At 39.1% G+C, this 27,176-nt stretch overlaps 1 protein-coding gene across 1 annotated transcript in view; it reads left to right on the forward strand.

Annotated features, from left to right (window-relative positions):
* PLCXD3 (phosphatidylinositol specific phospholipase C X domain containing 3) overlaps window positions 1-27,176 on the forward strand; it is a 59,681-nt gene that overhangs the window by 9,292 nt on the left and 23,213 nt on the right. The window contains exon 2 of the mRNA XM_053448092.1: window positions 25,052-25,760. Within this exon, the coding sequence (XP_053304067.1) occupies window positions 25,052-25,760 (709 nt within the window). The remainder of the gene's footprint in view (window positions 1-25,051; window positions 25,761-27,176) is intronic.

Below are 27,176 nucleotides of genomic sequence, written 5' to 3' on the forward strand. Positions count from 1 at the left end.
GGATACATTTCCTTTTTCGTAATGAGAAATTGCACTTGCCCTGCAGCCAGTCGTGTTTTAGTAAATTTTATTGCGATGTACAGTACAGTACAGCTCAGTTCTGGGACAGCTGCCTGTCCCATTGTGATGAGCGCTTTATGAAATGGACTATTGTTGCCTGAGATGTAAAGTGGTACTGGGAAGCTATTGGGACCAATGCCGTAAAATGAATGCTGGTGTCAGGTATCTCCACTGGGTTCACTTGTGTGTTAAAGTGCTTGCGCACAGCAAAATGTCTTTGTACAACACTTATGATCGCAATGTTTTTTTTTAATTCTTTTTTAAAGATGCATTTCATAGTTGCTAAATGGTACATTGTAACTTTATCAGGGATCTGTGTTTAACTCCTCTCATCTAAGTGGCCCTACAGCATACCTGGAAACATATCCGATTTAATTCTCTGGGCTGAGGAAAAATTTAGTCATGCTCACTACCTCTTATGTTCTGCTTAGTCTTAACTGGTTGTAGTGTTTCCCCCCTAATCTTAGCCACACTCTCAATGGTGGAGAAGAGTGAAGCAACCAACCCTGAAAATTTGGGGACCCTAGGGATCTAATTAATCGCCTTTTACACTACATGCAGCATCCATAAATCCATAACTAAAACCAGTTTTTTTGTTATTTTGCTTCTAAAAATTATGAATTTTAAATATTTTACATTTTATATTGTATTTTATGGTATTAACAACAATAATAACACATATCTTGAAAACTTGATTATATTACAAATGTAAGTGAGCTTCATGCACACTTCAGACACATTTGATCCACTGTGTCGTCTAATAATACCTAAAAGGACTGCTGTGCCACTAATACCAACGGCTTTATTTGTTAATAGCTTGTATTGATTTTTTTTTAGGAAGGGGCTGTAGTTTTGTATCTAATTTGTAGTCTGTTCTGTTATATTTGCTGAAAGTTAAAAAATATTAACCAGACAGCAATTAGAAATTCAGCTGGTGTCCTAAGCTCCGTTTGCAAGATGAATACAAAAGAGCCTCTATCATTCTGTCTACGCCCCTCATTATATTCCAAATACGTTAAGGTTTTTTTGATTACTTTGACTTGAAATATTAATATTTCAGATGGAATATTAGTGAGTAAATCATATTTAATGAAACTTGAATCATACGAGAATAAATAACTAAAATAAAGTAAAAAGGTAAGATGAAAACTTGTATACAAAGTCATACAGAAGAACAATATGATCTATACTGTAGAGTCATTATATTCTCATATATTTATTCAGCAAATAATCACCAATGAAAAATCTTCATTCACACCTCACTAAACTTTATTTATAATTTATTAGCAGTTTCCATAGTGATATTAAAATAGGTGCATGGTAACACATGGGTAGTTATCATTCGAATACCAAATCTCTGGAAATTTGGTAAAATAAGAGTTATTATAAAATAAGAGTAAAATTGTTGTTGTTTACAAACTATATATCAAACGCCACAAAAGCTAGTTTTCAGATAATTTATTATAACTAGACCCACCCATTTATCCTTGCCACTATCCACACAGAAAATTTGGTACAGATTCCATTAAAAAATTCCACTGTGCTTCTGAAAGTGTGTTGATGAAGCGTTACGAAGTCCCTCAACTGTAGATACTTTCATTTTCATACCCACGCCTGGTCAGAAGCTTCAGTTGATAAGGGAGCAAAAGGTTTTTTATTTTATTCCTTCTTATTTATTTTGGTACATTGTATATTGTCATTAACAATTTTGTCATGCCTTAGTCCACAGTAACCAACAAAAGAAAAACTACACCAAGGATAAGTCCCACATACAGCAGAGATGGAAAAATACTATTACTATTAGGGGTTCATTTGTATATATTTTATTTACTGTTTTATTTACAGTTTTTATTGACTGTTTTTAAATTACAGATAATAATGAAATATTGAAATTTAGAAAGTACTGGAGGTATAATGTATCCACATATTCCTAATCTTAGCACTGCAGCATCAATAAACTGCCCTTCCACTCTTTGATTTCATGTACACATTTGTCTTCTTTTGATGTAGCACTCTATGTATTTTTAATTTATTTATTTTTATGTTACAAGTAATTCCTTTTGTCACGTGCAAACAGTCACGTGCAGGTGCCTTGGAGTTCTTCTTTGGAAGCAGACCTAAACAGGTCCTAATGGTAATTTTGAGCACAGGAAGCCTGCAACAAAGTCCTGTAAGAAAGAATCTATAGGGGGTCTGTGAACATAAAACCAACAAGGCAAGGTTCCAAAGGAATTTATTATGATTTCCAGCTCTAAGCCTCCAGGGTCACAAATAAACACAATTTTTGGGTAAACAACAAATATTGACTTGTTTGAAGACTTTGAGATTTGGAATTGAAAACTGCTGGAAGATACAAAGGCAAAGTCAGAGCCTAGGCTGGATTCATATATAGGAGATGGACCCCAAGCAGAGATAAAAATGGATGAAACTAAAATATGTAAACAAAAATCCAAAGTCTGAATTCAGGAAAAATGCCAAGCAAATACAGGAACGCAAGTAGCAAAGCTGGATAATGTTTCAGGTCTTTCTATTTTATATTGATTTTGCTATTTTTTGTTACATGCTTTTTGCATTTACATTATTTTGATTGGTCTATTGAGACCTGCATGCTTTTGTTACCTTATTTAATGATTTTTCATTTAAAATGTGCTTTTTTGGTATAATAAAGTGTTTTTCTATATTTTTTATGGTTGTAAATCTTGTCTGGGGGCTGGATAAGCCGGATAAGTGACAAGACACCAGAGCACAAGGCTCAAGACTTTAATCCCAATGGAGCATAATTTAACTGTATATTTTTGAGCTGCAATGGTAACCTTTAGAGGTCCAGCTACGTATGGCTATAAGATAATTTTTGTAGTTTATTAGGGCTGCCTATGTACACTCTTCCATTACATCCATTGGCCGAATCTAAATGTGAAACATCAATTAAAGCAGTATGCCTTGCATTTATACATAATGGTAAGCCTCTATTGTTTTGAAAGAGAATGCTGAGTGCTTTGTTTCTGATTTGCAGTTTCTCTAAGAAAGTAAAAACAAATGGTCCATGTACAGTAACCCTTGTAACTATTAAAGTGATCTATCATGAGGTCATTCTGATGTCACTGCATAAGGGGTGTAGTCTCTTCTTGGTTTAAGAATTAAGTTGCTCAAGGTCTGATAAGTCATTAAAACATTTCTCTAGGCAACTTGGTGGTTTGTCGTGACCCAAAATACTTAAATCAGAGCAGCTCAGTGGCCCAATTACCCCTTTGTCCCATTGCCAATCATCCCCTAGTGTTTGAGGCAATTAAATTGTTAACGCAGTGGATTCCACCCTTGCTCAACACTGAAAGAGTAACACGTAATATTGCATACTTTAGCATTACTTTGTGTTTCTAACTTTAAACAACATCTGACCTCCTACTCTGTTGCGATATGTACAGTATGCCGACGTTATGGCTTGTGTTAACTACCGTATTGGCTCGAATATAGGCCGCACTTTTTTCACCCACTTTAAGTCTTTAAAGTGGGGGTGCGGCCTATATTCGGGGTCTAGCGCCCGACGCCCGGGACATGCAGTCCCGGGCGCCGGGCAGGCAGCGGGGTTAGGATACAGATCCCCCGCAGCGGTGCAGGGGACCTGCATCCTACTCCCCGATACGCTCAGACAGCCTCCCCTGCCAGCACTTCCCACTTGAATTAGTGAGCAGAACATGCTATTGGAACACAGGAGTGATGGTTGATAATAAAGGGCCTCTGTACACCTAAGAAGATATTCCATGAAAATAGTCATTAGTCATAGTCAAATCAAGGACATTTCTATGTGTGACCCCGAAGTTTTGAGTGATAGTGTGTGTGTATACTGTATATATATATATACTGTATATCTATATCTACTGTATATCTATATATATATATACTACATCTGTGATAAGGCTGGGGCTGACTTTCATAAATCCATTATAGCGTACCAGAACGTAGGATTTCAACTGTAACGTGCAAGATTTGGTGAGTTACGTGTCCATTGTAAAACATATCAAATATAAATAGTATTAAAATGCACATATAAAACTCCAATATATCAGCAAAGTGGTGTCTAGAGTACAAGCTTCATACGATGCACATAAAGAGTCATTATTACTATGACATGAAAAGACGGGCAATTTTTTTGTGCGGCAACAGCTGCAGCGCATTTAACTTGTGTCGGTCCACGAGACCTTTTTGTAATTACAAGGGAATTAATCTGAATGAAAACAAATGATTATATTTTTTGATAACATGAAAGGAATTGCTTCTAAATGTTACTTTTTTTGAAGTGCGCCTTTGAATAATAATTGCAAATTGATTGTGTTTGTCTTTTTACACTGTTTTCTAGTTCGAAACACAATTAGTAATGGATTTTGCGTCGCTATCCCTTATAGAACCGGTTTCCAGGGTTTTTCGCGGGATTAAAAGCAGCAAGCAGGGAAAAAGATGTTTCTATTTCTATGTTTTCTTATAACTTGAAATTAGACTTACAAATTGAAATTGCAAACGACCTCTCAGTCTGTTTTATACTAATTCAGGAACTGGTTAGTTTAATTAGGAGTGAGTCACATTGGAAGCATCCTCAAGAAAAGCTGTAAATAGCTATATTTCCATACAAAACTAAATTAGTATTTTTCTTCTTAACCAAAACACGTTTCGGTTTTACACCAAAGATACTGGATGAAAAGGGCCAGTACTTTAATAGGTATTCCTTAACCTGTTAAAATAAATAAGTCCTTACCTTTGGAAGAAGCTGCAGCTTTGGTGACTGCAGCACAAGACCCTCCATGGTTCCAGTTTTTGGGTCACTGACTGACTGCTTAAAGCAACCAAGCAGTGGCAGGAAAGCACTCCTATTGATTGCATGTGCATGGGGGGGCACAGGCAGGAGGAGATGTGTTCTGCCAAAGTATGGGAGCAGGGGGGAAACACAAATGCATATGAAGGGATTCTGCAGATTTAAACAGCGTCATATATAAGTATCATATTAAAGGTGCTGTTCCACTTGTTCTGCTGAATGCAACCATTTTGTTACCAAGTGTAGCATTAGAAACAGCATTCCTACTAATGTTGAATGTCCATGCCCTTCCCAGAAATAATTACACCAAACCACACGATCAAACCTACAGAGGAAGACATGCAGTGACATATCTTCTAAGGTTTATTTGCTTACCATATCATAAAATTCAATTAATATTTAGTTTAATTGAACAGCACCTTTAAGCAACAAGAGCTATGGTTTTATGCAAATATTACAGGCACATCTAAAGAAGGAGATGTATTTCAGGATATGCAAAGTATGAGGGGTGGGCACAGCTTCAACATAATTCCCATCTGGAATTTGATGAAGCTAGCAACTGGCCACACCAACAAATGGCACTTTCAACTTGCCTTATGGGGTTATTTTGAATCATTGTTGCCAATTGAAGTGACTTCACATCCTGACGATGTTGTGACCTGATCCTGAACGCATCTTACGCAAATAACAAAAAGACTGGTTCACCATGCATGCACATCCAGTGACTGGTAGATTGTTGGTATTTATGGGTATTAATCCCACTGTTGGGACTGTCCCAAACAAACTGAGACAGTGGGCTAATATGAAGTACAATACATATGGATACATTGTAAGCTTCCTTTCATCAAATCAGTTATAGTTAATATCTAATCACAGCATCAGTTTACCAGGGCAGGGGTATTTGCTAGGAACACCGGTCTTGCTTATGAATCTGGATTCCTGCTCCAGCTTGTCTTAGCCACCCATAGTACGTGTATCGTTATTAATAATGGCACTTGGAGCTGCCAACTGTTCATGGGTTATGTCATTAATGACTGACTTAAGACACACACTGGTGTTGAAATCATGGAAGTTAAGTCCCTTGTTGCTAAGCAACTGAAGTCTTATTCTGTCAATAGCTCTGCTGCATCTGAATAAATTTAAGACCACCCTATTGTGTAAAAAGGCTGTCTACAGCTGTTGTCCCATTGCTAAGGCTGTGGAGGCTTCTGATAAAGTCTGCAGACTGCTAAAGCAGAGCAGATTTTTTTTATTTTGATATTTAATACCTTTTTTAATGTATAGCTGCCAAATGTGCATTAATGAATGTGTAAAATATGTAAACCATTTTCCAGAACTAGCCATAAAGGCCTCGCAGTTCAGAAGAAATCAATAGCCTGTAGTTAATATAAAATGTATCATCTTTTATTTATTCGTTAATCTATTTTTATAGAGGTGCCAAGTGAAGTGTTAAAAATAAGTGACGTCAGACGGTACTTTGTATAAAAAGTGTACAAATATTTACAAAACAGGTAAATTATTCAAACAAACAAACATTGGCACACACGCTAATTAATTATCTGCTGTTTACGAGGGAATGCGATGTCTATTAAATTCACACTTACACTTCAGACACCCCATTGAATGAAATAACAAAGTTATTTCCTAGTAATTTCAAGGTAGCTTTTTTTCAGTAGTCCGCAAATTTGGGTTTAGCCAGGGAGCTGATTGCAAACCATGCATTTTTAGCCATCGTTAATACTATTAAAGGGTCAGATCACTGACATGAGACCAATATTAACATTTAAAGGGTACAGATTTTAGTATAGCCCAGTTAATTGTATCACATATTGTGTGACAAATGCAAAATGCAAGCCAGTTAATTGACTATTATAACGATGTTCATAATCTTTAGTCTTGTGAAGACAGGGAAGGCTCCATTAATTGTGTCCCTGATGGCCCACATTGATTTCCTTTCCTTTATTCACCTTTCTTCTCCTTACCCCCTACTCTTGCAAAGTTGGCAGAATATATTTACTTCCAAGAGGAGCAGTCTTTTAAAAAAAAGGTTAGCAAAATAGTTTTATTACTAGGTTTTTTCAAAAGATTGTGCTGTTTGTTAAAAAAATAAATAAAAAATAGTGGTTTCAGATTAGCATATTAGCCATTTGTTTGTGCTGCAGCTCAATGTGATTTTAGCTCAATCTATTAGAAAAAAACATTGATTCCTCATGACACTGCCTTGTGGTAAACAATACTGGGATCCGGTCAATCACACATTGCTTAAAGAAAGTCCATGGAAGAATGGACTAGATGACCATTGTCATAAAGAGTCAGCAGCCATGTGTGGTGTTTGTGCAAAGAAAGTCACACAAATATCACATGACCGACAACAATGGTTGTAGATAAAGGAAGAAAAGTAAACAAAATTTGATAAAACCAGTTTACTGAATAAAGCACTATATTTTATACTAAAGGAGAAAATATTTTTTTCCCCATAGGATTTCCCCTTTAAGAAAAGGAACAGCCCCATTCCAGTTTCCCTGTGATCTTTAGTTTCTATGTTTTCTGTAATATACCTATAGGCAGTAGGTTATTCATCAATGTATGGGATACCAAAGGACTGTGTCCATACACTAATTGACAATGATTATGTACTTATCACTTTTATTTAATAATAATAATAATAATAATTAATGCTGTCCGATGCATGCATTAATTAATGAGGTCCCAAACATTTTGCCCGGGTGCCGATCAATCCACGATACAAAAAAAAGAGGCACTGATAGGTCCTAAAGGTAAAAAAACCTCACATTTTATTTTACGTACATGTGCAGATCAATATTTCAATCCACACAGGGTAATTTTATCAAGTCCTAAGAGCCTTAAGTGCCGCATTCTGTGGATACATATATATATATATATATATATATATATATATATAATATTATATATATATATATATATATTTAATAGTATGTGTAATAATAATTTTACTGCCTCTACTAAATTCATTTTTTATATCACCAAGCAAATGTTGCTGTAATCTGGTTATTCTGAATGTATCCATCTTTCTAGTGGCAACTGGGACCTTACCTTTCCCCCTTTCATGCTAATTATATTTATTTACAATATTTTTATTAATCCTGTTTTCTAACGCAAAATTGCAATCCCTGGCATGAAAAGACTGAACCTTGCAAATGGCTTTTATCAAATGGATATGATCTTTCATTAAAGAGCTTCATAATCTAATCAAAACTAAATACAACAGACCAGGAAAAAAACAAACCAAAACAAAATATAGTAATAATTTAAAACATCTGGTGAATATGGATCACAAATTGCTTAGCGGATAAGAGACAGAGAGTGGCCGTGCATGATATTATCTCCTTGGGAAATAAGGTTGACAGTGGGCTGCAAGGTTCATTCCTGAGGCTGTTCCTCTTTACTGTCTCTACTAATGATATTACAGATGGACTGAAAGCAAAAAGAATCCGAGCGCTCCCACATATTGATCAATGTTCCCTGTGGCATGCCACACTTCATTATCGACTTGCTTCCTATTTTATTGTCAATCTATTTAATGTCTATGCTAAAAAGAGCCACTATATACACACCTGTATGCCTCTCAATAAAAATAGAACATGTAAGGAAGAAATGCCCAACAAGGCAAATGTGTTTTAAAAAATAAATAAAAATGGTGTCATTTACGGTTAAGCCTTTGTTTGTCTTTAAAACATAGGCTTTACCATATTAACGTGCTTGAAGGGATGTTACTGAAGTTGGGTTTTCTACAGCGACAGCGCCCATTCTGTGAAAGAAATCATGAGCAAATGAGTGTTCAGAAACATGCATTATAGGAAGTTGATGGGGAAATGGAAGAATGACGTTGTATGATTTCTACAGATTTACACGTATGTGGGAAAGTTTTTGACCACGAAAACACTTTTAATCCTTTTGGCTAAAGGGCAGGGCACCTATATATCCTCTTGGGAGAACGGGACAATTTTGGTCGTTTTGGTCTTAATGTAGGTTAAATTGTATAAACAGTTTACATTTTACTTAAGGAAACCTATATATATATTTTTTTTATTCAGGACAAGTTAAACAATTCATAAATACCTAGTTTGAGGCAACCTGTGCATCTGATGTTGCCTATATACTGTACATCCATCTACATATCAGTCTTTATCTCTTTACTTTGTAATGTAGACCTTAATTGTGTTACTCATTTTAAGACTATACTGGCTGACATACAATGCATCTTCCATTTGACTGACAACCATTAGCATTAAACAGTTTCATTGCAGAGGGTTATTGGTTTTTAAATTGTATAGATTGGATCCTGAATTAACATTTGCCAGGAGGTTTCATAGATTTGCGTCCGATGTTGACGAGGTATCGATAGCTAACAATGGATCAGCTGGATGTTGCAGTCAAGGTACCATCACGCTTGGGGAGTTTTCAAACTATAATCCTATAATAGTCTGTTTCAAAGGTTCTTTTGTAGTGATTTCTTAATCTCGGTAATCCTTTTTATTCAAGCAGTGATTTAAACTGTGATGTAAAGTATTTGCCCCTGAGATCATAAGACTCCATGTCAAAAGAGTTGACTTCCACTACCCTCTGGAGTTCTTGTCATTGAGGGAGTTGGGCAACATTTTCACAAGGAAAAACAGTGTGAGTGAGTGAAATATTTAGGTAAAATCCATAAAAAAATCGGTTTGATCATTTCCAATGCTTTTTTCACCTTTTGGCTTAGATGCCGTAATTAGATGCAAACATACTTAACTCTTAACTCATAACCTAACTTTTTTGATCAGACGTAAAAACATAAAATATTAGTGGAAAGTTGACTTTAATGCAAAATTTGATATCTTTAAGCAAAATCCTCCCAACGATTAACAACATAAAACAATTTTCTCAATAGTAGGTTTTAAAAAAACCCATTGTAAATGAAATTCCCCCAATAGCTTCTGTATTAAGATATAGTTAATTAATATTCTTCATCAAAATATCAAACCAATTTAACCGTGAAATTAAATTGAAAAAAGAAATGTAAAATCTTCATTACATTATTAACAATATTCTAGCATTCCTTCTGTATGAGAATGTGTTTTTGCAGTGTATTTTTTAATATACTTATTTGGCTCGCTATGCGTGCTGAATCAATATTTTGTAGAGGTAGCAATTTAAAATGCACATTTCTGTAATGTCAAAATTTAGACAATAATAATTTGCAAAATCCAGCTGGTGTGTAACTGCTTTGAGGCAGAAGTAGAACTCAATCTTAGTTACTCTAAGCCTATAATAAGTGGCACACTTGTCACCCACCCACACAATTTGCTGAAACTCTAAATACTGTATTTAAACTCAAATTTTCTGTAAAACGGTAGCAAGAAATCACAAGCGGATAACACATTATAAGTATGGTTGTCAACGTAAGAAAAATAAAACAATCACATACACAAATATAGGGCTTTCTTAGTTTTAGGCTTTTAGTTTTGGGCTGAAATTTCAATGTATTTATAGTAGGGCATGTCATTGTGTAGAGTCTTTTTGCTGATGTACTTTAGGAGGAAAAGTAATAAGTTGTCTATACTAAACAGATTCCTTTCTTTGTGCAAACTCAGCAAATTCCCTTTGGAATTACGGATTGTTACTTACCTAGCAGTAAAACTGATGAGCTGGCATTGAGCTTGAACCCAGGTTGCGTGCAAGAAAGGAAGCGCCTCCTCTGGTTCCATGTTTGGGTCTATGTGCATGTGTTCTTCATGACATCGTGTTCCCCATGTAGCTGCTTTTCTAGGAACTCACAATTCCTTACAATGAGCGTATCACAAGTGTAAAAGTCACAATCATGTGTATAGGAAAATAAACAAAACCTCCACCTCGCTTTTCATGACTTGAAAATTTGGGAGTTGTGTCAAAGAGCATGAAGGTGAAAGACATATAAGGATGTGATATACATTCCTTATTCCTCATTTATGTGACTATAATGTATTTATTTTAAAATACTTTTTGTTATTGTGTTACGTAGTTTATGCATCAGAGATATTGTAACTTGATTGATTTCTAGAGATGCTATTACACATTTAGACTGTATTTTAATTTTTTCATTGGTCCTTTTATAAGTTTACTTGGTTTTTGTTTTTTATAAATATGTACAAAGTTATGCATGAATATCTGATTCCGCAGTGGGCAGTGGCAGAACTACCGGGGTCGCAGGGGTCGCGACTGCGACCGGGCCCCGGCGGCAGGGGGGCCCAAGCCAAGGAGCCGCCCGAAATCGGGCAGGGGCGTCCAACATGCGGCCCGCGGGCCAAATGCGGCCCGCGAGACCTCGAGGTGCGGCCCGCGCAGGGCAACCGATCTTACGCGAGCCGCACCTCAAGCCCTGCTACTTACTTGTGGGAGGGTCTTCTGGACTGCACAGAGGAAGCAGAGTTCACGTGACATCCTACTTCCTCTGTGCTTTAGCAGAGAAGGCAGAGGGAGGCCGCGGCCCCTGCTGAAGTCTGTGAGCGGCATCGAGGAGCTGCAGGTAAGGGGGTGGGGAGGGTGTTTGAATGAGTGTTTGTGATTGAGGGAATGAATCTGTGAATGAATGATTATATGAATAAATGAGTGTGTGTGTGTGTGTGTGTGTGTGTGTGTGTGTGATAGCATGGATGTGTAAGTGCTGGAACCTAGGCATGATGGGACTGTGATTGCTGTTAGCAATCACACTCCTATCATGCCAAGTCAGCCAGTACATGCTGAAACCTGGCCAGCTGCCCCCCTTGTGTAGTGATGCTGCCAGCAGTATGGGGTCTGCACTTACAGCCACCCTGTACCAGCATGTACTGGCTGACTTGGCATGATAGGAGTGTGATTGCTAACAGCAATCACAGTCCCATAATTCCTAGGTTCCAGCATTTACTGGATGGATGTGTAAGTGCTGGAACCTAGGCATGATGGGACTGTGATTGCTGTAAGCAATCACACTCCTATCATGCCAAGTCAGCCAGTACATGCTGAAACCTGGCTAGCTGCCCCCCTTGTGTATTGAGGCGGCCAGCAGTATGGGGTCTGCACATCACTTACAGCCACCCTGTACCAGCGTGTATTGGCTGACTTGGCATGATTGGAGTGTGATTGCTAACAGCAATCACAGTCCCATCATGCCTAGGTTCCAGCATTTACTGGATGGATGTGTAAGTGCTGGAACCTAGGCATGATGGGACTGTGACTACTGTTAGCAATCACACTCCTATCATGCCAAGTCAGCCAGTACATGCTGAAACCTAGCTAGCTGCCCCCCTTGTGTAGTGATGCTGCCAGCAGTATGAGGTCTGCACATCACTTACAGCCATCCTGTACCAGCATGTACTGGCTGACTTGGCATGATAGGAGTGTGATTGCTAACAGCTAACAGCAATCTGCTAACAGCAATCACAGTCCTATCATGCCTAGGTACCAGCATTTACTGGTTGCCTGGGTATGATAGGAGTGTGATTGCTGTTAGCAATCACACTCCTATCATGCCAAGTCATATTGCTAATTTTGTCCAATTGTGTGTTACCTACTTTTATTAAAAATGTGAGTTTTTATTATTATTTTTAAAGGTGGGGGTCATTTTCGGTTTTGGCTAAGTGAACCCTGAATGTTTTGGTCCAGAATTTTCATTTTAGTTCATCCCTAGAATAAATCTAGGGAATCCTGAATTTGTAGTCGCAAAACTTTCTAGGCCCAGAAATCAGTGAGAGGAAGAGTAAAGGTTTTCTGTCATTTTACTTTATTTTAATCTGCATATTTTATTAAAGGCCATATTTTTGTCACAGTGAAAAATGAGTGCGGCCCGCGCACGTATACAATTCTGATGAAGTGGCCCACTGCAGAAAAAACTTGGACACCCCTGGATTATGCCCTTTGTACATGCGCCCCTTTTTCTTTGATTTTTTTACAGATATGATTCAATATGTAAATTGAATTTGTTGAAAAAAAATTGTTGGGTAAAAATCATGTTTTTTGTGGGGGGTGGGGGGGTGAGGGGGTGGGGGGGCCCTTAACAGATTCTCGCACCCGGGCCCTGAGGCTTCTAGTTACGCCCCTGGCAGTGGGCATAAGGGTACAAATATTTAATATGATTGAGATTATGGACCTGGTCCTAGAGAATGGCAAAACTACGCCCCAGGAGAAGGACACTCACCGCAAGCAATCAATCTTTACTTAATGTCTACATTTAAAATGTAATGTAATTTCCCAGCATGTTACACGGCTTATAGTATCACATCTATATTTATGAATTCTACATTTTATTCAGCTAAATAACAGATCCCATCTGTGAACAGAAATTGCCAAATTTCAAGAAATGTATTCATATTTTCTTTCTGCTTCAACAGCAGACTGAACACACGCCAGGGTGTGATTAATATATTTACACTACATATTGAATTGTACTACTGACCTTGATCAATACTAATCTATGTTTATTGTATGCATTTAGACGGTTTTGTTTGCTAAGCCAGCAGGTGTGGATGCAAACATTATTAGAAGTATGTGGTAGGATAACAGAGCTCATCTATACATTAATGTCAAACAGATTTCTGTAGGGCACTTATCATATGGACGTTATATACATTCAGACTCATTCGTGGTGTTAATGGTTCATATTCAAACTATAATACTATGAATACAATTTGGAGCAAAAGCAATGAAAAGGGATATTTGTGTTAAACGTGTGGATTCCTGATATGTGTAATGCATTGTTGAAACAAGCGCTAAGAAGAATTCTGTAACTTAAATCCCAACAAAAAGCCAATAACCCAAAGGAATCCTGCAACCCTAAAAGTCACAATAATAATATACAAAATTCTGTAATAACAGCAGAAATGTATCTATAAATTAAAGGGGAACTCTCATGGAAACAATATTTTGTCCTTGAGCATGGAAATTTGGTTTTCTCTAAATTATTCTAATGAACTTCCTTTATCGGCAGACCCAAAGGCTGCCATTGTTGCCATGTAAACTTTTGGGTGACCTTTTGTGCCGAAACACAACACTTAGCTGATTCTTTATAGCAATGTTAATAAAGCCTGTTCCTCCATAGATTATCGTTAATCAGAGTGTTTGACTGGCTGATTAAGAAAGAACCATTTTATTGTTTACCACAGGCAATGTCATAACATGCAGGCCTGGACTGGGTATGACAAGGTGGCCCTGGTACTCTAAAAATGTCGGTCATCAAGGGACGCAAGTGCGGCTGAGAACTGGATATGCTTACTCAGTGTCCGGCCCGGGCAAATCCAGCCAGTTGCAGCACACTACTGGAGTGGCAGATCAGCAAATATAGCGCAATGTTGGCCAGCAGCCCACCAGGCATTTGCTTGGTGTGTCAAATGGATAGTTTGGGCCTGACAAGGAGTCAAGGTGTTTCTCTAGTATTGTGAGATAAAAAAGCTAAAGCACTCACAAATGTTAACACTGAACGCTTAGATATATTATGGTAAGGATGTGCAACACCGGGCGGAAGTAAACTATGGAGTCTGTGTCGACTCAGCCCAGTCATCCATAGTGTTAATGAACCAGCTGGGGAGATCATTGGTCTCCTTTTTAAACAGCCCATTTTGCAGTAGCAGAACAGGGATCCTGATTGTCCCCATAAGGTAGGTTGGCTTCTTGTTATGTAGCAGAGAGGCTGCCGCGCCCATGGAACTGCCAACGTACACCCCTAAATGTGCCAGCAAATCTGGGTAACGACAATAGACCTTAAAACACAAGGACTGGAGATTTAAATCTCCCCTGGACTGGACTGGAGATTTAAATCTCCCCTGGCACCTTTAGGTTGCACTCTTATACTTTTTCAGGTTAACCTGCCCATTTTACAGTCCTTTTCCATCCATCATTCCTACTCTGCCTGCTTTATAACATCACAACATCTAGCATAGTGAGCAAATTAACAAAAGCATGTGTCACTTTCTTTTCTTTTTAAGGTTTAAACTTTTTTATGGTTTAGTTCACTTAAAAATCTAACTATTAAAACTATTAAAGGGGCACTCCAGCCATTGAAGTCCTTTAAATTTGCTTATCCCTGAAAAGCAGTTTTTGTTTTTATTTTAACACTTAACCAATATATGGTTATACATCAATTGTAAAATATAATTTTCTGAGTGAATTAGTAGTTTGATTTCCCTGTGTTTTAATAATCAATGATTAGATACTGATAAAAGTGAAACTAGGATTTAGATACTCCTCATGTGAAATATAGATCACCTCTTTCCTTCTTCATGAGCTAAAATATAACATGGCTTGAAATAGTGAGCGTTATGTCTGGAGTGGGATGCGGTTCGAACTATTATGTGTCAATCATTGCACTAATTAAAGGAAAACAATTATTTACAATTGATTTTATTGTAAAACATTCCCAGCAAAGTGCCTAGTATTTAGTTGGTTAGCTTGTTAGGTATCATTAATATATTAACATCGCCATTTTAAGACTTTTAAATATGCTTTTTAATCAATGTGTTCAAGCAAGGGGAAGGCCAGAGTGGCAGTTGCCTATATTGCCATGTTCTAGCCATCTCCACCAATATCTAAAATAAAAAGAGAGAGGTAAAGGGAAAAGAGGAGTTGAAGAGTGTGTGTTAGTGTATGGTACTACGGTGATTAGGGGTTAGAGCGACTTTGCGTGTTAGTATATGTGTGGTGTACTGTATAAAACATTGTAATTGCGTTAGACTGACAAACTGACGACCACTGGCATAACTAAAGGGTTTGCAGTGGCCACAGCTTCAACGGGGTCCATGCCTCTAGGGGGCCCAGTGCGGGGTTAACACGGTACGCACTACGCAGCAGCTTTGACGCCAGGATTTTAAAGGTCCGTACGAGCAATTCTATTGAGTCGCTCTTATGGACCTTTAACTCCTGATTGGTTCATTCCAGAGGAGGCCCCTGCAGACGACCAATAGTGTCGCTCACACGGACCTTTAACTCCTGACGCCAAACCTACGGATTTCCTCTCCCGTTAACCCGTGTGATGCTGCGTAGATAAGGTAGGCTAGATGGGGACAGGACCAGGGCCGGACTGGCCCACCGGGATACCGGGAAATTTCCCGGTGGGCCGGAAGGTCCGTGGGCTGGGTGGCCGGCAGACTAACCATGAAGACAGCCGCTGAGCGGCTGCAAATGGCATTGAACGCCTCCCTCGGTGCCAGGGGCGGGCTGGGCAGGGGGGCAATTGCCCCCCAGGCTGCCCGAAATCTAATCAAAGCGGCCGCTGGGTGCGATGGCCGTCTAGTGATGGGAGCAGCGTGAGGGGTGAAAGCTCCGCCCCCTCGCACTGACCTTTCACCCCTCACGCTGCTCCCATCACTATGCGGCCGTCAGATTGCTGGGAATGTAATCTGAACGGCCGATGCGTGCTGATGCCGCCGGCCGCCTCTGCTTTAATACTTTTTTTTTACTTTATATGGCAAGCTGATCCAGCTTACCATATAAATAAAAAAAAGTGTTAAAGTAGCTCTGGCCGGCGGCATCAGCACGCATCGGCCGTTTAGATTACATTCCCAGCAGTCTGATGGCTGCATAGTGATGGGAGCAGCGTGAGGTGGAAGCTCCGCCCCCTCGCACTCAGACTGCTGCAGCACCGGATGTCAGGTCAGTGGCATCCTGTCAGCATAGAGAACAGTGTGCAGCTGCCAAGAAGTCAAGAGAAGTAGAAGGTGAGTAAAATAATGTATTTTTTGTACTGTATAATGTTTTTTGTATTTGTTAAAAACAAAAAAAATCGGCATGTGTGTGTATGTAAGTGTGTCCCCCTATATGCCACTCTGCCTCCAGAAATGCCTTATACCCCCCTATATGCCACTCTGTCCCATGATATGCCTTTTAACCACTCTGCCATATAGGGGGTTAAAAGGCATATCATGGGACAGAGTGGCATATAGTGGGTATAAGGCATTTCTGGATGCAGAGTGGCATAAAGGGGGTTAAAAGGTATATCATGAGGCAGAGGAGCATATAGGAGGGTATAAAGCATATCGGGGAGGCAGAGTGGCATATAGGGGCAAAAGGCTTTTCTGGAGGCAGAGTGCCCCATGATATGCCTTTTAACCCCCTTCATGCCTCTCTGCCTCCAGAAATGCCTTATACCCACTATATGCCACTCTGTCCCATGATATGCCTTTTAACCCCCTATATGGCAGAGTGGCATATAGGGGGTTAGAAGGCATATCATGGGACAGAGTGGCATATAGGAGGGTATAAAGCATATCAGGGAGGCAGAGTGGCATATAGGGGGGTATAAGGCTTTTCTGGAGGCAGAGTGCCCCATGATATGCCTTTTAACCCCCTTTATGCCACTCTGCCTCCAGAAATGCCTTATACCCCCCTATATGCCACTATATAGGAGGGTTGAGGCATATCAGGGAGGCAGAGTGGCATATGGGGGTAAAAGGCATTTCTGGAGGCAGAGTGACATAGGGAGTAAAAGGCATTTCTGGAGGCAGAGTGGCATATAGGGAATTAAAAGGCATATTATGGGGCAGAGTGGCATATAGGAGGGTATAAAGCATATCAGGGAGGCAGAGTGGCATATAGGGGGGCATAAGGCTTTTCTGGAGGCAGAGTGCCCCATGATATGCCTTTTAACCCCCTTCATGCCACTCTGCCTCCAGGAATGCCTTATACCCACTATATGCCACTCTGTCCCATGATATGCCTTTTAACCCCCTATATGGCAGAGTGGGATATAGGGGGTTAGAAGGCATATCATGGGACAGAGTGGCATATAGGAGGGTATAAAGCATATCAGGGAGGCAGAGTGGCATATAGGGGTATAAGGCATTTTTGGAGGCAGAGTGGCATATAGGGGGTTAGAAGGCATATCAGGGGGGCAGAGTGGCAAGCCTGGGGGCAGAGGTGCATAACTCGGGGGTAGGTTGTCAAATGAAAGGAAATAAAAACCAAACATGTCTCAATCATAGCTTTTATTAAATATGGAAAAAAATATTCTACATGAATTAATAAAGAAATAAAAGTTTCTTACCAGAATATCGTGAAGAATAATGTGATCAGTGTTTTGTTCCACTGAATAAAATGGAACTCTTTCATCTAAAAATGTTCGCAGTAGTAAATGTTTTGATCCCATTCTGCGTAATGTATTTCATTTATTAGGGCCTTTTAACACTTTTGCTTTCTGGCATTTTAATACAAATAATGAGATAAAAAGAATGGCACATAGTGTGACTCGGGTGTGTATAAGGGGTGCGTGTGGGTATAAGAGCTTCACCGTGAGATAAACTATATGGGGCTGCTCTCCAAATTTTTCCAGGGCTGCTTTTCAGTCCCAGTCCGGCCCTGGACAGGACCAGGGAGATTAGCAAACGAACACGAAGATTCTTCGTGTTGTGTGTCTTTGTATACGTTTTGCTGCTGCCATGTTCGTTTCTTCGGTATTCGGGTTGAACAACGAAAATGCACACTTCGTATTCGTTTTCATGTTTGAATGCACTCTAGTGAGTATGAGTAAGTTTGTGTCATTTGTGCAAGCGTGTTTACATTTGTTGTATGTTGGAAGGGGGAGCAAAGGTCAAAGAAGGCACAGACAAGTTGGGGGCAATGATGGCACAGACTAGCTGTTAAAGTTTGAGTACCCTGGGGCAATTTTCGCACCGGGGCCCCGTGGTTTCTAGTTATGCCCCTGAAACTGACTACTGAATTTCCTACTCCTTGATTTTCAAAGGCTCGGAAATATATAACACACATTCCCTTTTTAATAATCTAAGTACCCATGCATCCATATACTCATCATTTTTCTACTTCCAAACTAGTTATTTTATAAACTGTTTTCATGCCACTGTGATAATGCCCAAACACCACAAATGGTAATCAAATGCATCTCACCATTTGTGGCTCACCTGGGTAACTGAAAGTTAAATCTGCAGTTAGCTGAACTGAGAAGGAACAACCTTTAAAGTCAAATAAACACGACTCAGACTAGTAAATCTATAAGCCTCTCAGAAGAAAATCTCTATTTTCACAATATTTTTCTGTATATGTGGAATAGCCGTTACTTAAACTTTTTTTATGCTAACCAGTGCCTTTTCATACACATCTGCTCTACAACATTTCGTTACAGTTCCGGCCCCTCGGTTGTATTTTCCAGCTGATTGCCATTGATGGTTGCATTTAATGGTACCAGACTACCATTTCAGCATCAGTCTTGTCACTTCCCTGGAGTGCTATCATCTTTACAGTAAAGGTGAAAAAGGAGCGTAGATAACACTCAGAAATCTCTCTTGTACACTAATGTCTGGTTATACTCCACAATTTAAAGGCTTGCAATGATTGGCCAATATTTTTAACTCTGTGAGTGTAGAGGATGAAGCCACATATTGGTGGTATTGTATAAAGATCAATTCTGGTGCTAAAGTGTTAAAAAGTATAAATATAACCAACATTCCTGCTTAAATTATTAATCCCAGAGGTTTTACTATAATTGATGAATGGTTTATAGGCACTGCATTACACACAGCCTAACAGTTATAATCTGTTCTCTTTTTCTTGTTTAAAAAGCCTTTTTATTTGTTTAATATTTGCAAATTATCTTTATGAACAGCACCAGAATGATAATGATGTGGCATCAATGGTGTGACTAGATTGTAAGCTCGCAAGAGCAGGGCCCTCTCCTCCTTTGCACCAGTTTGTTATTGTATGTGTTATTGTATGTGTTTATAAATTGTTGTAATGAATGTAACAGCTCTGCGGAATCGGCCGGCGCTTTATAAATACATGTAATCAGTGTCTGTTTAAGCCTGCTGATATCCCGATTTAGTGAACACTTATCATGATTCTACAAATTGATAAAACAGGGTTCAAGGCCAGATTGGCAATGGTAGGGCGGCCCTGGCACTTTAAGGCTAGTGGCCGTCTGGGGACGTACGGGTGGCCGTCTTCTGAATTTAAGCAGCTACACACTGTATTCTTGCAATCTGCTGCTCGATGAGTGTGTGGAGCTGTTGTCCATTGGCCCACTGGGCATTTGCCTTGTGTGCCAGATTGCCAGTCCAAAGTTAGAGAGGTTGAATGCACACCTTAGGGATTGTACTTTAGGACTGGAAACTCCTCTTTTTCTACAAAAAAAATTATATACAGCAGGGAATTTCAGTTGAATAATTAAAATAAGTTATATAAATAGCATTGATTTGTAATATTTACATTGTTTATGTTTTGATTATTGGAGCGTTCAATTAAGCATTAATCATCAAATAGATTGTAAACTTGTAAGACCAAGACCCTCTTTTCCTTCTGTACCAGTATGTTTTCATTTAGGATATCATTTTAAATTGCCATTTATGTTCACTGCCCCCTATTGTAACAGCTCTACAGAATCCACTGGCGCTATCGAAATAAATGTAATGTAATGAGCAGACGTAACCAAACGCTATGCTTGGCAATTGAAGACTCTAATAGAGAGACCCAAAACAATTATACTGAATAACCTCAGAAGCTTTAGGTAGTTTTTACTTATTCATTTATACTAAATGTATGTCTCCCTAAACATAGCTAAAGTAAGTTTCGTAGACAGCTGGCAGCAGACACTCTGCTAACCTAAGTTAGGGGAATAATAACCCAGGCACCATAGTCTTTATAGCGTTGCCATTGGTATATTTCCTCTCAGGATGAAATAAATCCCATCAGCGGGTATTTTATTCCACAGATAGGAATTGTGACCCGTAGACCGTGATCCTAGTCAGATCCATGCAGACGCATGTCCACATTAGTTTAAATTCCAATTATTCCTCCTCTGTCTGCAGCTCCTAGACCACATCAGCTTCCACCAAACAGACAGAATAAATTAACAAGGATGAATTATGTAAATCGGATCACGATAGACGTTCCAGTAAAAGGAAGTTTGTGTGAATGCTCTAGAAATGCTCTAGATTAGTACAATAATTATGTTTTTGTCTGGTTGTAGGGAAACTCCCAAGATTCCGTAATTTGTCGGACATTCAGACTATATGTTTGATACGCACAAACTTATCAATGACCAATGCTCTTATGTTTCTTCAATTATGAAAATGCATTTTGATATTTTATATGGCCTTTTAAAAGTCAGTTTTTTTACTAAATTGTCCTTATGATCAACTTACGAATATATCAGGGACAAAGTAATTAAAAGATTCTCTAAACGACCAGTAATGACTATGTGCATACCAAATAACCATACAGAGTGAAAATACATTAGGTATTCTTTCGTTGCTGTTAATGCATACTGTCAGATATTAGATAACGTTTTATATAAATGTCTTTTTGCACTGAATTATATGCTTTTTGCTAAATTGTGTTCCAATGATTGTTTACTTTATTTGTCATAGATTAAGTTTAATTTTCAATGTAGCTCACGTTGCATAAATTATTTCCTTTTTGTGATCATAAAGTCATTTAACAAGTAAATTGAAATTCAGAACAATGAAGCCTACATTTGTGTTTTACATCATTTTCTAGTAGTTTTTTTTTTTATTTATTAACAATTTTTAGAATATGATTGGCAATGTTCTCCATAGCTGATCATATTTTTTTAAATTAAGGAAACCAAATGGCTAATTTAAAGACCAGAAAACTGACATTATCATTAAAGGGTCATTCCACTCATCATGTGCACTTTAATGTGTGTGATCCCTTTAAATTCTCATTTGGTCTATATTACAAATGCATTTGCCCTTTTCCCAGCCCCCCGATAAATGTCCTTTAAATGAAAACATTACAATGTAAACTGGGAAGTCTAAGGTCAGCACCATGTATGGTAAATATTATTATAGTAATTACCCTGCCTACATCTCAAATTCCCACATTTGCCCCTTCCCAATACAGATGCAACAAAGGCTCTTGTTCCTGCCCTCATTATCATCTTGACTACTGCAACTGTGTCATAGCTGCCCTCTCTCATACCAGCCTTGCCTCCTTACAAATCCATCATGAATGTAGCTGCTGTCAGACTTATCTTCTTTACCCTTTGCTCTGCTAATGTCGCTCCTCTCTGTCAGTCTATTTCCTGGTTGTCTGTACGCTTCAGAATTTATTTTACAATCCTGACTCTTCCTAGAGGTTCCCCTACTAACATTTTCTGACATATCTCCAAATACACTTCTACCTCTCCGTTCTTTTAACAATCGTGGTCTGTCCTCTGATCTGATATCCAGTCCCACATATACACGATTCCTCTAGGGCTGTCCCCATCCTCTTTTATCCCCCCAAACCTTCAGAAAAGACTCAAGACCTACTTCTAGGACACCTATCAACTGACAGATTAACTCCTTACCACTTACTTACCTTTGCTTCACCTTTTCTAGCCTTTTCCTGATGTCATCCTAATATTTGTTTTCTATGACATACACTTATGTGTCTGGTCCACCGCAAACATCAGAATCTTTATCTCTTGTGTAAAGTACCTACCAGGGAACTTTTTTGCTCCGGCTACCCTAAGCCCCCCTTGCGTGATGCGGGTAGCAGGTCCCACTCATATTGGTGGGCGTTCCTGCCAACTTCACGGGATAGACGTTATTTTAAATGGGGGAGTGGGGAGCGAGTGGGGTGTGCTGCAATACTGCCGGAATTTCCCCTTAGTGACCTGGCTATGCTGTTATGTACTGTTGTGCGTATTATGATGGTCTAGGCCGACTAGGCCTAGGGCCACAGGTCCAGGGGGGTGGCAGTCCCCTGGTACAAAATAGGGAGACAGATAACCCCTCCCCCCTGGTGTCTTTGCTCTCCCCAATATACACCTATTTACGCTATGCTGGCACAGCCTCCATAGACTAGGCCTCTGGGGCTACTGTGGCCAAGGTAAATATTTCACTGATGATGGTGATACATGAAACAATAAATAATAATAATTTAAGCTAGATCATTGAACTCTACTGCTCCAATGTAAAACTGGTGAAGCTGAAATGTTTAGAATACCTAGATAAGTTAAAAGGCTCAAGGGCAGTGTAAAATATATATTTATATATGCAGTAACACTTAAAAGAGCATTCGATTTAGGAAATCTCGATTTTAAGCTTATAAAATTTGCAGGATGGTAGAGACATGTTGTCGTATTCCTATGCACCATGAATGATCTCTGTACTCTCGATTGTACTGCTGGAAGGGTCGTGAGGTCTCCAGGATAATGTTTCCAATAAATTATTTCCTGCATTTTGTAAAGCATATTCTATTGACAAAGAGAAGAGTAATTATTTTACGGGAAGTTCATTTTTAATCCTGTTCATGCTATGTTAGGTCTGGCAAGCAACCAGCAAAATATAATCTTTAACTCATAATGAAGGCAATTTCTCTGCTGTTTCCAGTTTTGTTTTCTAAAAGAAATTCATAATACTGAATTCACGTTTCATGTGACACTGTTGTATACAAACCAACACAAAGGAAACGCAATACATTGACCAAAGGAATGATGCCGCATAAAACAACAGGGATAGACACAAATTGCGCCAAAAGTGACACACGTTGCTGTTTTTTCATAATGCCTAATAAGTGTAGATCCCATCCATGGTGATGCATTGTTACAGACAAACCAAGCCATAAGTCTGGGCCTTTCTTAGCATTGTGGGACATAGAATGACTTTAAGTACACCTCCTTACTTTGCTGCAAAAGTAATAGATAACTGGTAAAGCCTCCCAGCAGATGTGGTGGATGTAAACACAGAGAGGAAATTTAAACATGCATGGAATAGTCATATGGCTCCTCAATCTAAAACAAGTCAAACACTAGGTTTTTTAGATCCACTCGAATGTCCCTGGAATGGCATAATTGACTCCACAAAGCAATGTGCTGCACACAAAAACAGGTACTGGGTTTCGTGATAAAAACAGATCAAAGGGAGGCTTCAACAAATACAGGTTTCAAAGTTAATGTTATATTCAATACTGCCTGCAACGCCTCCTAAGGTACACAAAACGTGTATCGGTGCTTAATGTATATATTTATAGCTTGTCTGTTGTATTTGACCAAACGGGCCAGCCTTTTCCCCCACGTGCATCCATTAGCCTTGGCCGCCCATGACCCTGTCGTTAGTTCACCGCCTTTCCTTCCTCGGACCACTTGTGATACTTATTGACCACTGCAGACCGGGAACCTCCACAAGAGCTACAGTTTTGGAGATTCTTTAACCCAGTCTTTTAGCCAACACAATTTGGCCCATGTCAAAGTCGCTCAGATCCTTACGAAATGTTCACTTGCTGCCTAATATATCCCACCCACTGACAGGAGCCATGATAACAAGACTATTAGTGTTATTCACTTCACCTGTCAGTGCTTCACCTGTCATGCCTGATCAACGTGTTTATATGGATACCTATATATATATATATATATATATATATATGGGTATACTCGAGCTAAGACAAGACCAAGGACTGATTAAGGTCTGATTCCTTCCATCGGGAAAAATTGGCAGACTAGATGGGTCCCACAGTTCTTATCAGCTTTCAGATTCTGTTTCTGTGTTTCTTTTTGCAAAGTAAAAGAGTGACACATATATCCAAGTAGCTACAAGTCTGATTTTCTTGCCGACTGACTAAGAAGCTACGGCACAAGTAACTATAAAGTCTATGCCTTCCTTAGGAGGGTGATACAGGGACACAGCCAGAAAGGGCCTTGGGTGTGCCATTCCCCCTGCTAGGAAATCATGAGCCTGACCCTAATCTTACAGGTTGACACACTGGCACTGACAAAACGAGTTATAAGTCTGGAATTCCCCAATAAAAAATATGGGCCGTATTATATATTATGAAAATGCAAGCGGGGATTTTTGTAAACTTCCCAGACATGATCATAGAAGAATTAATAGAAGCCATAAATTATTCATATTAAGTCTTTTCAACACTAATGTACCAGGAAATGTTTTATAGTACATCACATAAAACAGATTTATCGCCTTGAAATACTGAATTCCTTAACTGCTACACGTCTTACAACGAAAATATCAGAAGTATCTGTTTCAGGAATGCCCTAATCTTGATTTTTAGTTCTAAAACTTAATTAGTTTTGCACACACAAAAAAGATTTAATCAGGGTTGTTTTTCACGTCACTGTACATAGATTCAAATGCTTTTCCCTAGAATGAAAAATTCTTCAACTGTATTCATTATGATTCTAAAAGAAAACTATTAAAAAAAACCATTCTGTTGAAGTTCAAAATATTGAAATGTTTTCCCTATGCTTTACAGGATCTCATGACTCCTTCAGCTTCTACATTGACGAGGCCTCTCCAGTAGGACCTGAACAACCGGAAACTGTCCAGAATTTTGTTTCTGTGTTTGGAACTGTTGCCAAAAAGTTGATGAGAAAATGGTTAGCCACCCAGACCATGAATTTCACGAGTCAAATGGAGGCCGGTATAAGATATTTTGACCTCCGCATTTCAACAAAGCCCAGAGACCCTGATAATGAGTTGTATTTCGCTCATGGATTGTTTAGTGCCAAAGTCAACGAAGGTCTTCAAGAGATTAATGCCTTTCTGTCCAATCACAGTAAAGAAGTGGTCTTTTTGGACTTTAATCATTTCTATGGGATGCAAAAATACCATCATGAAAACTTAGTTCAAATGCTTAAGGACATCTTTGGGAATAAGTTGTGTCCAGCTATATTTGCCCAGGAAGTGAGTCTCCAGTATCTGTGGGAGAGAAATTATCAAATTTTGGTGTTTTATCACAGCCCAGTGGCTCTTGAAATCCCTTTTCTGTGGCCTGGGCAAATGATGCCAGCCCCCTGGGCAAATACCACAGACACTGAAAAACTGATTCTGTTCCTGCAGTCGTCAATCACTGAACGGAGGAAGAAAGGCTCGTTTTTTATTTCTCAGGTGGTATTAACACCAAAGGCTAGTACTGTGGTTAAAGGAGTTACCAGTGGCCTAAGAGAAACCATTACTGAAAGGTATGAACAGATAAAAGAAACATTACATTACTTTTCACACTTATGTGTATACTTTACAACATGTATGATAATGTTACAGGGGATTATTAATTTCTCTTTTACCGCTCTGTCGCTCACTTTCCTAATTGACCTGCCTTTCATTTTATCCTTTCATATAATTCCCTGGTTGCATGTTCCCTGAGGATGAGCATTATGTAGTAATACGTTTCATGGGATTTTATTTATAAGTAAAATGAGACAGGCTTTCACAATCGCAAGTGAGTAACTTGTGTAAAGAGGGGGATCAGGCGATCAAAAACATGCAATCAAGTTCGAGTTTGAATTGCCGAGTCTCTGACCAAAGTTTGTTTAAAGTTATTTTTTTATAGTGTGGTATATGCAGAGACTTCACTTCTCCAGTTGTTGTAAATTGTCTATATATCTATAAATCTATATATCATGCTAGAAAATGTTTATATATCACTTTATGCCACCTGCCCAGAGATAGACAACATCCAGGGCCGGCCCTACAATGGAGCCGACTGGGGCAATTGCCCCAGGTGGCACTTTAGAAGGGGCGGCACTTTGCCGCCCCAAGCGTTTTTTTTTGTTGTTCGTTGAAGCGGAGGAGAGAGAGAGGGGCGCCGAGTGGTTTTCGCTTACCCGCTCGGCGCCCCTCTCTCTCCTCTGCGGCGAGTCTCCCTGTTCGGTCTCGGTGCCGGCTTGTAATGCTGGGCGCCGGAAGTGGCGTCAATCTCCGGCGCTCAGCATTACAAGCCGGCACCGTGGCAGAGCAGGGAGACTCGCCGCAGGACTCTTTAAAGGTAAGCACCGGGGGTAAATAATGGCGTCGTCGAAGTTTAAAATGCCGCCCCCCCCGCGTCGGCCGGGCCTGACAACATCTATCCCAATGAGCACAACGCATGTGCCCTGCTAATTTTAAATGCTCTCTAAAGCCTAGCAGATCTGTTTTATTCTTCCCTCTGAATGTTTAATCTCATAAAAGCAACAACAAAATTTTATGAAGGATTTTCAGTCTCCAAGGCAACAACCTATCACCGGCCTGGTGGTGTGTCACGTGGCTATTAAGTATTCCTGGAAAAATCAAGTAATGAGGCAAGTCTTACTTGATTAAATTGTCTCTGGAGGTTTAGAGATTAAACAGTTTGAAGAATGATGTTTGTAACGCTGCATTTAGTCATACGTAGAATAGGGAGGACTGCACCTTTAGCAAACAGTAATCATAGTAATATACAATCTCATAAATAATTCATATTAATCCTCAATCAAAATAATGCGTATAATTTTGACTGAATAATTACTGCAATTTCAATAATTAAGAACAATCCCAAATCAGAACAATTTGGAGCTCTTCTCAACTAGAAATCCATTTTTAATCAGTATAATTTGCAGCATTCCTGAGTCCGAACAATGTGA

Source organism: Spea bombifrons, chromosome 1 (assembly GCF_027358695.1).
Source record: "Spea bombifrons isolate aSpeBom1 chromosome 1, aSpeBom1.2.pri, whole genome shotgun sequence".
NCBI classification, from domain to species: Eukaryota; Metazoa; Chordata; class Amphibia; order Anura; family Pelobatidae; genus Spea; species Spea bombifrons.